Source organism: Coccinella septempunctata, chromosome 3, assembly GCF_907165205.1.
Source record: "Coccinella septempunctata chromosome 3, icCocSept1.1, whole genome shotgun sequence".
Classification (NCBI taxonomy): Eukaryota; Metazoa; Arthropoda; class Insecta; order Coleoptera; family Coccinellidae; genus Coccinella; species Coccinella septempunctata.
Window position 1 is genome coordinate 595,637 of NC_058191.1, and position 14,177 is coordinate 609,813.

Here is a 14,177-nt window from a genome sequence, read left to right on the forward strand (position 1 = left end):
TTCCGTCGAATTGTTTTCTTCAGATATTGCTCTAAGGCAATATCCGAAAATATAATTCTTTTCTCGAAAACTAGAAATTGAATCACCTATCACCCTATATATGATATTTACTAGGATAAATCCTACAGGGTGGTCCAACGAAAACTTAACACCTAGATTTTAACATGAAAATGTAGAAAATCGCTTGGACCGTCAATTTCTGCTTTAATTGGTTGCCAAATTTGACTCTACTTGTTCATTTAGTAACAATATTAGGGTAGATGAAAGAGATGAAGCGAGGGACGTGGCTCTCATAGATCATGTAGCAATAGATCCGACCTTTAGTACTAGGAAATTGTCCGATGTATCTGGTGTTTCACGCACAACAATCATAAGAATCCTTAAAGAACGTAAATTCCATCCTTATAAGATACGATTGGTTCAAGACCTGAATCAGAATGAGAATGATCCTGATCAAACGATCATTTTCCAACAAGATGGCGCATCACCATATTTCGTTCAACCAGTGCGTCAGTTCTTAAATTAGAAATTCTCCTCACACCTGGATTGGAAAATGAAGAAATATTGAGTGGTCACCCAGATCACCTGATCTGGCTCCATTGGACTTTTTCCATGGGGTTACCTGAAATCCGAGTGAAATCTTGAGTAATGTTCGTGAACGTTTTCAGCAAAACTTATATCACTGCATGGAAGTGAATGGTGTCCATTTCCAGCATTTAATAAACAAAAGTAAGTACTCTTCCACTACCTAACCTGTCATCTCGTTATCGATGGATATTTTGAAGCGAAATTTCAGGATCAGATAGACCACTGCTAAATCAGATGCTCAGATCAGATAGACTTCTGCTAAAGACTGCGAATTTTTAGCAATCATCTTCTCGAAGTAGGTAATCAAGAAATCCAAATCTTAAACGTACAGCTGTAAGAGAAACAGTCACTGTTTATCAAAGTCACTTGAGATTTTGATATTTCATAATATGATTGACTGATTGGAATGAACAAATTTAGATGAATCTTTTATGTTTATCTAAGTACAATATAAGCATGTTTGTACAAAGTATTCTAGGTTGAGACCAAACACATCGAAGGACTAGTTGTTCATTAGTGTTTAACATCTGAATCTGAAAGATTTTTTTTCTTCACTGTGGGGGCTCTTCGTTTGTGGAGGCTCCGTGCTGTAGCCCCTCATGCCTTCCCTAAATCCGGCACTGGGTTGAAAACTCAAGTACTACTACTACTACTTCCTTTCAAACTGCCTTTGTTTTGTATCGTGTGGCGTCCTCTTTATTGTACCTACCTACAAGTTTCATTGACCTGCAAGATTTCTTTTCAAATCACAAACCTGACTTTTTTTATTTTTTCAAATATAGAAAAATTTAGAACTTCATTTAAAATCTTGATGCAATAAAAAAATTGTGACTATCGTTTTTCTTGAACACTTAGGTATCTCCGATCTACATATTTACGACGGTTTGATATAGACCAGATTACTAGAGCCATCTATACGAAATATCTCAAGGTAGTATAGAAGGTTGTTGATGTTCGTTGAAGTTATAATATTTTTATATCCTTACGGTAACATTGCATACATACAATGCACAATGTTAATCCAGTATCACACGAGAACGATGTCCACATCCATTCATTTCATCTGCTTTATAATAGATGACGCTATGTCCGACTTTTTTTAATAAATAATTTTCATCTTTGAATATATGGAATTAAATTAATATTTTTATAACCCAAAATGAAAACGCTGAAACCCATCAATTGATTTTTAATTATCCCCAGTTTATGGCAATAAAATTGAGTGTTTTTCTTGAACTCTTTAGAAGCAACCCCTTCTAACTTCCGTTTTTCAAATGGAAATATATATCATGTGTGGGCTCATTGGAAACTTCACGGAAAATGAAATCCCACCTTGACCTTTCTATTTTTTTACTTTCATTAGAATTAATTGTTTCCCAATGAATAAATTAAAAAGCTGAAATACTTCAAGTTCCGACTGTACATGGTGGGTCAAATTCGATGAGAGCAGAGCTCTGCCTCTGCAACCGTGAGAGCTAAGAAAAATGGATGGCACGTTTTCGACCTCGATTTTCAAAAGATGGATAATTTGCCAAAACGGCATCACTCTGTCTTTTTATGTTTTCAAATTATAAGTAGATACTTATTTTCCGGCTCTTTGAATTGGTTTCTCTATTTCGTGAATTTTCAATAATATCGAAAAATAAATGTAACATTCTAGATATTGAGTATTAGAATATTCAAAGATTCTATACAGTCTACTGATCTCGAGAATTATAAGAGCTAGAAGAAATCGGATGAAACATATCCGAGTGCTCTTTTTAGAGAAAAAAAGAATGATAGTGAAAACCGTACCCTCCTAAGATCCTTCGTTTTTGAGTTATTAGCAAAAAATTAGATTTTGACGATTTCTAAAAGTTCTCATAACTTTTTTGTCTTTGAAGTTACAGATCTGAAACTTGAACATTCTGAGGCACTTTTATGCGTAGAATGGGGAATTCTCCTCAATTTGGGTTATCACAGCATATGCAAGTTTAAACTGAATAATTATGAGTTTCATTCATGAATTTTTCAAATGCACCGCGGAAACTATTCAAAGTCATTCTTCAAATATGAGGTTTTAAAATTTACATCGCTTCGTGTCTAGTTCACGATTTGGCAACAGCGCCTACTAGAAGAAGAAACGAACAATAGCTTGTTTATAAAATAACAGCTAGTGATTCACAGCCATCATAAGTCGTGTACTCACTCACGAGCCTCAACAGCAACCCTCCATAAAAATCCCATCAAATTTTACGACCTTCGTCGCAGAATTCATAGACAGCCATCTTTGTCTATCTCATCTAGATAGTGTATTTGTTGTCCTTTATTATCAACGCATATTTCAGTCGATGTTGCCAACTTGTGCAATAAAAACGAAACGCTTTGAATCTTAAATACCCATTTTTATTTTCCATTTTTGAGTACTTAAAATTATTTTTTTGGGAAACGGTTGAAATGGTTATTTCAAAATGTGACTTTTCAAAGATATTCCATAGAAAATACATCCACAAGGATGTATTCCCTATTTACTAACAAAAGATTTTTGCAATACAAAAATAACAATTTCAATAAAAGTTTGCATCTAAAAACCGAAATGAAAAAATATTTTGAGTTAGTCAGTGGATTCTACGTAAAAAAGTGCCGTTAAAGGTTCAAGTTTCAAAACTGTAACTTCAAACACAAAAAAGGTATAAGAACTTTTCGAAATCGTAAAAATCTAATTTTTTTAATACCTCAAAAACGAAGAATCGTAGGAGGCTGCGGTTTTCATAATTCTTCGTTTCTCTGAAAAAGAGCTCGGAAAATGTCATCCGTTTTCTTATAGTTCTCGGGATCCCCAATGTGGACAACGAATTTTTCCCACCCTGTACACACACATACCCCTATTCACCCTGTATATCGAATTCGTAGTTCTTAACGATTACAAAGGAAGAAAATGTTTAAAGACTGCAAAAAGTTCCATTGATGTCATTAATGTGGAGGAATTGTTGTCGGAACAATATAATAGAATAACTCGAGTATATCCATCATTTTCTCGAAGAATTCTGCGAGGTCCATTTCCTAAGGCATTGTTCCCTGAAATATAAAAGATCTTCAAATCTGAAAGGTATGCGGAATGACGTGGATCTCGAACAGGTAGAAATTTTAAGCATCATAAATTATTTGGCTGGTCCTTGGGGTGCCTTTCTTTCTGGAATAGAAGTCACCGCTCAGGTGGAATAAACATTTTTTGTTTGACCCGTTTACAACGGGTTTCTGTGGCATGCTCGATGAGTAACCTATTTTAACCAACATCGAGAAGTTTCTATTAGGAAATGGAAAGGTTCGATGTTGTGTTATATTACATGATCTGCACTTGAAACTTTAAGAATATTATAAAACGAAAAATGTTTGTCGAAAATTACCGAAAAGATGGGTTCAGTTATAAAATCGTCAAGACTGAACGGTTGCACCGAAATCGATATATATCGAATAAGTATCACATTCAGATCTGCGATGATTTTTCTGAGAGATACGCGCGTCGAAGATTGATTTCGGGAAAGTCCCAAGAAGAGAGGGTCAGTTAAAAATTCGTCAAGTCTGAAAGGTTGCATCGAGGTAGATGAAATTTTGATATTTATTACTAGAAGAGTTGCCCTTTTCGAATAACTATTTCATTAGGATCTGCGATGATTTTTCTGGAAGATGCGCGTGTCGAAAATAGACTTCAGAAAAGTTCCCTAAAAGATAGGGTCAGTTGAAAATTCGTTAAGATCGAACAGTTTTACCAAGATAGATGAAATTTTCAGATCTATTACAAGAAGAAATGCTCTTTTTGAATAAGTATCACATTCGGATCTGCGATGATTTTTCTGGACGGTACAAATTGATTTTGGAAAAATTGCACCGAGCTTGATTAAACTTTTAGATTTATCACAAGAAGTCCTTTCGTCTGTTTCTTGGTGTAGTGTAATCTACACTCCACTTTGAATCTGCTGAATTTCAGTGTATTCGCGCAAACGAATGAAAAAAGTAACTGAAGTTAGGTTGTTATGCTCATAGACTAATAATTTTGATTTAAACTATAGTTTACATTTCCCAGAAGATTTGTTATTTTTGCATCCTTTGTAAAGTGATGAACTTATCGCAAATTTTGAATTTAATCGTATCCATTTTGAAGTAGATTACTGTGACGTTCGTGACATTAATATTTAATATTTAATTTTGCATTTCACGCCACAGAACACTAATATTACACCTTATTTTGTCTAGGTGTATACTATACAGGGTGGTCCAGATCGTAACCAAGAAATTTTGACCACGTATTCTACAGAAAAAATAAGCCCTAGTTTGTACTATGAACATATGTCGAGAAATGTTTCCTCTCCGAGATACGGGGTGTTAAAATTATAGAAAAAAAAATGTTTTTTATTAATAACTCTCACACTGCTCGAAATATTTTTATGAAATTTGGGAAATAGGTTTTGAGCATCAAGGAGCACTTTTTGCATGATATAATTTCTTTTTTATTCTACCAGTGGCGGCCCTACTGCAGCGAGACTGAATATTTTCAGATAAAAAAATTATACGCCACTGGTTTTTCCGACAATGAAAATTACTATTTGAATCCTTATTTAATTTGGAGCAAATTCGGTCTCTCGACTTTTTGCTGTAAGAGGAACCGTTTCCGGTTAAAAAAATTAAAACACATTCTCATGCATGAAGAAATCGCCAATATTGTCGGAAAAACCAGTGGCGTATTATTTTTTTATGTGAAAATATTCAGTCTTGCTACAGTACGGACGCCACTGGTAGAATAAAAAAGAAATGATATTATGCAAAATATGCTTCTTGACGAAGAATATCTCAAAATCTATTTCCCAAATTTCATAAAAATATTCCAAGCAGTGTGAAAGTTATTAATAGAAAATTTTTTTTTTCTTTAATTTCAACACCCCGTATCTCGGAAAGGAAACATTTCTCGACATATGTTTATATGACAAACTAGGGCTTATTTTTGATGTAGAATAGGTGGTTAAAATTTCTTGGTTACGATCTGGACCACCCTGTATACTTACGCTATACACTGATGATGAAACTACAGCTCCTGTACAATGGTGTACATGAGTGTAAATTACACCGAGTGTATAAAAGTGCTACACTTTCTAAGCAAACGAAAGGACCTAGTATGACATTCCCTATTATTTTTCTGCGAGATACGCGTGTCGAAAATAGATTTTTGAAATATTCCCTAAAATATGGGATCAGTGAATTCGTCAAGACCGAACTTGGTTGTACCAAGGCAGATAAAATTTTGAGATTTATAACTACAAGAGTTGCTCTTACCGAATAAGTGTGACATTCGTGAAATTTTGAGAATTTTATTAGGCTATTTTAGAATCCGTTTAACAAATTCGTTCAAAATGTTAACCTATTTTTGCTTTACAGTGTGTCAATTTGAAAAAGAAGCACCTCTTATATCTCGAACCTCAGCAAAATCAGAAAAAATGCAAAAAATGGGAACTTTGGTTTGAATCAATGTGAGAACGATGACAGCAACCCTTAAAATCCTATATGGGAAGGAAGGAAGTGACACCTTGTTTTAAAGGTAATTCTATTGCTTTTCATAAATAGCATACTCTCAACCATTTTTTGTCAGTACTTCCGAAAAATGAAAAAGAGTTAAAAAAGCAAGAGATGCAAAGAAACATGTAAAAAATAAAAAAATTTATATCGACTATAAATAGTTTTCGATATGTTGTCCATTGTTCTGTAGATAAAAATAAAACCTATTTTAAAGGTTTAGCTCAGCCCTTACGTTTAGGAAAATTTCGACATTATTTGCATAGGTAGCATCGAAACATCCTGTATGTTCGATGGAATTTTCATTTAACGGATGGGAAGCACTGATATGTTTCCTCATAGAAGCTAGAAAATTAGAAATCTCCATGCAATAATCCAAAGTCATAGAAAGTAAGTCCTATTTGAGAAAATTTAAAGAGATTTTTAGATTTCAGACAAATTTTCTGGAGAAAATATGCAAATGATACATTGAGGCAATGTTCAGTTCAATCAGTAATCCGATTATGAATATAAAATCTGGGAGTTATATTCAAAAAACAAAAGTAAATATACTTTCCAGTGAAAACAGATGTCGAGCAAATCTGATGTTTTTTCCGAAAATTCATCTTTTCCAAAAAAGCTTAACTGTTGGCTCCGGTGCTATGTATTCGGAACAATGATAGAAAATATTTCAAAAGCTGTAACATATTTTGTTGTTTCAATATTAGAAATATTTGAAACTTTATATGTAATTAAACAAAGCCCTCTTCGCGTTCAGCATACACGGCGACTAAAAAATCTGAATAATCCATCGATTAAGTGGAGATTTTCGATCGGTCGAGCCGAGAACGCGGCATTAGAACCCATCCTAACGAATCCGCACTGAGAAAAAAATCCCAGCTCTCAGATTTATGACACAAACCCGGTCCATCTGACACGATCATAAATATAGCTAGCGCTCGCGTTCCTCTTCGAATATTAAAGCCCCCCAGGTGAGCCGGCAACGCCGCCGCCTCTCGAGAACGGCAACTCTCGAGATCTCAAGTTCGGGGCTAGATCGAGTCTCCTGCGATCCTTCGCCTTCAGTCGAGATCCGTGCGCGAAGCTGCTACCTCTGCGGCCGGCCACATCCTACCGCAACAATTACATGTGACCCCCCTAGTGCGCGCCCAAGAACCACTTGATCTTCCAGTCGTGCCATCACGAGAAAACTCGAAAAGTTTGACGTTTGGTCCTTCGTGCCGGATTTAACACGGAGTGCATGTCAGCGGCGACGGCGAGCGTCGAGTGTCAGTGACAGTGTTCAAGTGCCCGTGTCGTAACGTCGTCGGATAAAGCTGCGTTTGTGCGTAAATACGAAAAACGGATCCTTGTTGTTACACCGGCCATGTTGCATACCAGGTAAAGTGAGACAGCTTTCGCGGCATCTACGTGCGTAACCGAGCGAGAGGGACTCAGTCCTCCAGAGGCTAAACAAGTTCGTGGACGGGGCGAAGAGGTGAGGAATGCTAGAGTACCGCAGCATCTAACATAGACACACACACACACACGTGTCGACCGAAATGACCGACTAATTTCGGCGATTTCATGGAGACTTCGACGTCCGGTAAAGCGACGAACCTCGGAGATTCCGACGCTAGGTAAAGCGACGAACCGAAAAAACTCTCGTTTCTATTTAGAAATGTTAACGAGCTGATATGTGCGACATGTGCGGTATCTACAGACTTTTGTTCGCCACGGGGTTCCTGCTGTTGATCGGGGCCCAAGGACCTGGTCCCGGACCGGGAAAGAAGCACCTCGGTCGCGAACTGTCCCATTTTGATTACGCGCCCCAGATGCAGTCCAGGGCTGTGGACACGAGGGTAACCTTAGAGATAGCCGAGGGTCAGCCTAAGAACACGATAGTTGGACGGATCCCACTCAAACCGGGATTCACGTACCGTTTCAACGAACCACCTAAAGAATTCTCCCTCAATTCAGTCACTGGGGAAATACGTACCAACGTAATCTTGGACAGGGAAAGCTTGACCAACGACAGGTACGACTTGGTGGTCCTATCAAGTCAACCCACCTACCCCATCGAAGTTAGAATAGTGGTAACGGACATAAACGACAACGCACCCCAATTTCCCGAACCCGTAATTTCCATTTCGTTCTCCGAAAGTGCTGCCGCCGGTACTCGTCTGCTCCTGGACGCAGCCACCGATCGAGATTCGGGAATGAACGGCGTCAGCGACGATTACAGGATCGTGGCGGGGAACAGGGACGACAAATTCAAGTTGGTGGTAACCGCCAATCCCTCAGGAGATACGTCGTACCTCCACATCGAAACTACCGGGAAATTGGACAGGGAAACTCAGGGTTTTTACGTGCTCAACATATCCGCGAGAGACGGGGGAACGCCGACTAGATACGGATTTCTACAGGTCAACATAACGATCTTGGATGTCAACGATAATCCCCCCATATTCGCGCACAGCGATTACATCGTGTCTTTGAACGAGAGTGTCCCCCCGGGCACCTGGGTGTTGTCGGTGATGGCGACGGACAATGATTTCGGCGACAACGCCAAGATCACCTACTACTTATCCGACACTGAGACGCAGTTTTCGGTCGAGCCAGAAACTGGTAGTATCTCGACCACGGAAGTCCTAGAATGCCCCCAACAGAACTGCCCACAAGTTTCGACAAAATCAGGTGGATGCCCGAAAAGTTGCGTTTTCACAGTCTTCGCTAGAGATCACGGAACTCCCAGACAAGTTGGGAGGACTTACGTTACTGTTAATTTACTGGACGCAAACGATCACGATCCCATAATCAAATTCAGGTACTTCCCAGCCACTGCAGGCTTCGCCACAGTGGACGAAAACGCTGGGAATGGTTCTGTGGTAGCTGCCGTATCAGTTGCAGATCCTGACGAAGGTCTAAACGGCGAAACAACTGTAAGGATAGTATCAGGCAATGAACTAAACCACTTCAGATTGGATTACACACCTAGCTTCGATATAGTCAGGGTAAACGGCATCCTAGACAGGGAGGAAATCTCCAAATACAACCTAACAGTCGTGGCCACAGATAAAGGATCACCACCAAGAACCGCCACAGCCTTTTTGATAATCCACGTAAACGACGTCAACGACCACGAACCCGTTTTCGAAAAAACCGAATACTCGGCGATTCTAAGCGAACTTGCACCCTCTGGAACCTACGTAGCTGGCATAACAGCTTCCGATGAAGATTCTGGAGTTAACGCGCAAATCTTCTACGCTTTCGTATCAGGCAACGATCACCAATGGTTCTCTATAAACCCAGAATCAGGATTGATAACCACCAGAACGACCCTTGATAGAGAGTTACAAGGTGCTGTCGAATTGAACATCTCAGCCAAAGACGGCGGGCCTAACCCAAAATGGGCTTACACCCAACTCAAAGTGACGATTCTTGACGAGAACGACGAAGCTCCTCAATTCTCTCAAAACGTAATCAATGCAAGCTTATCAGAGAGTGAACCTGGTGGTAGTTTGGTAGCCATGCTGACGGCATCGGATCACGATCAAGGAACCAATGGTAGCGTTATTTATTCCTTGCACGGATCGGTGACGCAAAGATATCCCAATACTTTTTCCCTGGACACCTTGACTGGACAATTAACAACGACCAGACAGCTGGATAGAGAAGAGATCTCTTCGTTTAAGATATTGGTGGTTGCCAAAGATCAAGGGATTCCATCAAAGTCCTCCACGGCTACCGTTTACTTGAACGTCTTGGACGTGAACGATAACAACCCTGAATTCTACCCACTCAGGTACTTCGAAGCCGTTTCGGAAGATACGAAGATAGGCGCGTCCTTATTGAGAGTAACTGCGACGGATAAAGATGAAGGGGAGAATGGCAAAGTGACGTACACCATGGAGAGCGGAGATAAGAATTTGTTCCACCTCGACCAGATCACCGGCGTCGTATCGCTGAGAGGAAACTTGAGAAGTCTGAGCAAGTCTATTTATAAGCTGAAAATTTCCGCTAAAGACCACGGGGAAAGGAGCGCCGAAGAGATGGCCACGGTGGAAATAGTCAAAGAGGTCTACATGGAAAAGTTACATTTCGACAATTACGGAGGATACGATTTTCAAATAGTGGAAGATTACGGCGAGTATAAGAAGAGAAGCGTGGGAAGTGTACGGGTTAGGAACATCCACGCCGTTTATTCCATAATGGACGGAGACCACGACAGGAATTTCGCCATAGACGAAAGAACAGGCGAGATAACCACCGCCAAAAAAATCGATCGGGAACAGATCCCATCGTACAGCCTGACGATAGTGGCCCACGACGGACTATCTTTCGGCAAGACGGTAGCCAACGTCGTGATACTCGACCTGAACGATAACAAACCTGTATTCGTACGCGATAACGACGAAATCAAATTACCGGAGAATCTGGCGGTCGGTCAAGAAGTGTACCTCGCACGTGCAAGAGACGTAGACGCCGGCATCAACAGCAAATTGACGTACAGTTTGGGCTACAACTCCAACAATCAGTTCAGGATATCGGAAGCCACCGGTGTTATATACTTAAGTCGACCCATTAGGGCCGAACCCGAAACGGTACTCCTGGTCGAGGTCACGGCCACTGACGGCGCTGAGCAGCCTCTATCTTCGAAACACACAATTTCCATCATCATCGAGGACGTGAACGACCATACGCCCGTATTCGATCATACTTCCTACGAGACTTCCCTGCTGGAATCCACGCCGGTCAACGAGAGGTTCTTCGCCTTGGCTGCCACCGACGCCGATCTAAACATGAACGGCCACATCTCCTACGAGATCACCGAGGGAAACACCGAGGGGAAATTCGGGGTTTTCCCAGACGGTTTCCTCTACGTCCGCCGACCCTTGGACCGCGAAGAACGCGACTATTTCTCCCTAACAGTACAAGCCAGAGACTCCGGTAACCCACCAAGATTCTCCGTTGTACCAGTCGTCATCCACGTGATCGACGAGAACGACAATCCGCCCAAATTCACGAATACCACCTTCGTCTTCAACATCCCGGAAAACGAACCTCCAGATTCGTTCGTGGGAAAACTGACTGCCACCGACAAGGACATCGGAAGAAACGCCGAGCTTATCTTCTCTCTATCCTCGAACCAGAACGGTTTCGCCATAGACCCCAAGAACGGTTTCATCAAGACGCTCCACGTCTTCGACAGAGAGAACTTGGTCCACACCACCGGACAGAACTACGTTACCATCGAGGCTATGGTCACAGACAACGGAAACCCGAAAATGAAGGACAAAGTGAAAGTGAACATATTCGTGACGGACGTTAACGATAACCCGCCCAAGTTCTTGAGGACGCCTTATAAGGTGCAAATTTCCGAAGGATCACCGTTGGGAACGCAAGTTATCAGGATTTACACGACGGACTCCGACGAAGGACTCAACGGAGATGTTTTCTACACCATAACGGATGGAAACGAAGACGGAAAGTTCGTGGTGGATGACGCTACTGGTCAGATAAGTTTGGGTAAACCTTTAGATCGAGAAACCAAGTCGGTGTATCATCTGACTGTGATTGCACATGATGCAGCCATCACCAAACAGTTGAGTTCCTCTACGACGGTTTACGTAGAGGTGTTAGACGAGAACGATAACGCACCAGAATTCACACAGACCAGTTCTAGAATCTCCATCATTGAAACCACACCAATAGGTACGGAATTGATTCAGTTCAGGGCAAGCGATGCAGATCTTGGTGTGAACAGTGAAGTCACTTTTTCGATAACCGCAGGAAACAGAAAGGATACCTACCATATAGACCCTATAACTGGTAAATTATACCTGCACAAAGCTCTAGACTATGAGGAACTCGATAATTACCAATTGAACATAACAGCTTCCGATAATGGTAACCCAAAGTTGTACACTACCATCTTATTCTCGGTGGCTATCGAAGACGCAAACGACAACCCTCCTTCCTTCCCTAACACAGCCATAGTGAGACAGATAAGGGAGGGTATTCCTGTGCATACACCCATAGTGACAGTTACAGCAGACGATCCAGATTACGGCATCAACGGAAAGATTACGTACTCGATCTACCAGCAAGAACCAGAAGATAACAGAAGACACTTCGGCATCAATCCTGTGACAGGTGTCATTCACACTCTTCTCCCAATAGACAGGGAGACCATAGACACCTTCAGATTGACGGTTAAAGCTACAGACCAAGCTCAACCGGTTAACTCGAGGTTATCGGCGGAAAAATTGGTGACGGTGATTGTTGAAGATGTCAACGACAACGCGCCAGTGTTTGTCTCTATGAATTCCGCAGTGTTACCACACTACGATATGAAGTTCGACCACGGTGGTGCCTTGATAATGAACGTGTTCGCCAGAGACTTGGACTCTTCCACCAACGGTTTGGTGACTTACGAACTTATAAGCGGCAACATAGATCTATTCCAATTGGATCAAAGCTCAGGGTCTCTTAGGCTACGAAGACCGATTCCAAATCCGCAGCCTACTTACAAATTATCCGTGAAAGCCACAGACGAAGCTGTGCAAAGCGAGAGAAAATCGACGGAAGCCTATTTGACTGTTATCTGTTCGAAAGAAGACGGCGTGGGGCCTAAATTCGACGAGATGGGTTTCAGGGGTAGCGTCTACGAGAACGAACCAGCCGGTACGAGTATACTGAGTGTCAAGGCGCGTTTCGGCGACAACGACATCGAGTATTACGTGACAAATGTGACGGGAGGTGGTGTGCAGGTCGATCGGTTGTTTGACATTGACGTTAAGTTGGGGGTTGTGTCAACCGCTACCGTATTGGACAGGGAGGCAGGCGTGGACGTGTACGACATCGAGGTTTATGCGATCGCCACCGGTGGAAGGCCACGCACGTCAAAAACAAAGGTGAGTACATGTTCTGACCTTTCAAGGTTTAGGTAGAAAATTGGGAAATTTTTTTGGCAATCGAATATCTGCTTGTTGTTGTTAAAATATGGAAAGATTCTTGAACGTCGATCTCACAGGAGAGCTGAATTGGGACTTACAGGTCTGAGGCCTAAATTAAGAGGAGGAAGAAGAAGAAATATCTGCTTTGTGATAAGGACATTGATTCGAAAACATTATTCTTTGCGTTGACCATAGAAATATCCTCGGAAACATCAAATTGTGTTGAGAAAACGCGAAAGAAAAGTTACTCTCTAGCAACACGATATTAAATAATGTTGATTTATTCATTAAGAAATTCCCAAGATATTGAAAAATTTTGATCAAATGGTAGGGAAAGATTGTGCCGAGGATTATGCTGACTGAATGTGAAAAATATATAATACCTACAATAATAGGAAAATTGAGAGGAAATAGTTATTAATCAATTAGGTTTTAATGAAAGCGATCAATGTTCGAGATTATTAATCGCTCAATTAATAAACGAGTTGATTACAAGATTTTTCCGCCGACCACATTTCGAATTGAATGTGAATTCTTGATTGCAAAAATTTTCTATCGATACCTAGTCAAATTTGACACCTTATAAATTTTCTATGTTCATATCGGAATGATGATATTTATGGGGCCGATCGAAGTCCATAGAGGACATATTCGAGTTGTGACATTTCGAGTAAATCACATTGATATCGTTTCCATAGACATAGAGACATGGACTGAGCAATGCCAGCATGAAATTGGCTATTTATTAGAAAGAGAGAAAAGCTCGTCGGGACATACCTTTCTCTTTTTTGTTCACATAGAGGTGAGTGTAGACCAATCAAAATTCTAGAAAAAGACAACTGCATTCCCGACGTGTTTTTCTCTCTGTCACTTTTTTTGACCGTATTTCATGCATAGATATAAAGGGAAGACACAGTCCATGTCTCTATGTCTATGTATCGTTTCCTATTAGAGTCCATTCAAGAATGATTGACATCTCGGGTTGCTATGGAAAATCGAATTTAAGTTGGTAATAGACCATAAGTTGAGATTTTGTGTTGCCGAATTCAGGTTGGCATTGTGAATAAACATTGCTCTATAGACCTATTATATGTGAATCTATGAACT

General features: G+C 40.7%; 1 protein-coding gene across 1 annotated transcript in view; it reads left to right on the top strand.

Annotated features, from left to right (window-relative positions):
* The first annotated feature begins 7,215 nt into the window (after positions 1-7,215).
* LOC123309016 (cadherin-related tumor suppressor) overlaps positions 7,216-14,177 on the top strand; it is a 314,561-nt gene continuing 307,599 nt past the window's right edge. Inside the window, exon 1 of the mRNA XM_044891856.1 lies at positions 7,216-13,028. Within this exon, the coding sequence (XP_044747791.1) occupies positions 7,809-13,028 (5,220 nt within the window). The 5' untranslated portion in view covers positions 7,216-7,808. The remainder of the gene's footprint in view (positions 13,029-14,177) is intronic.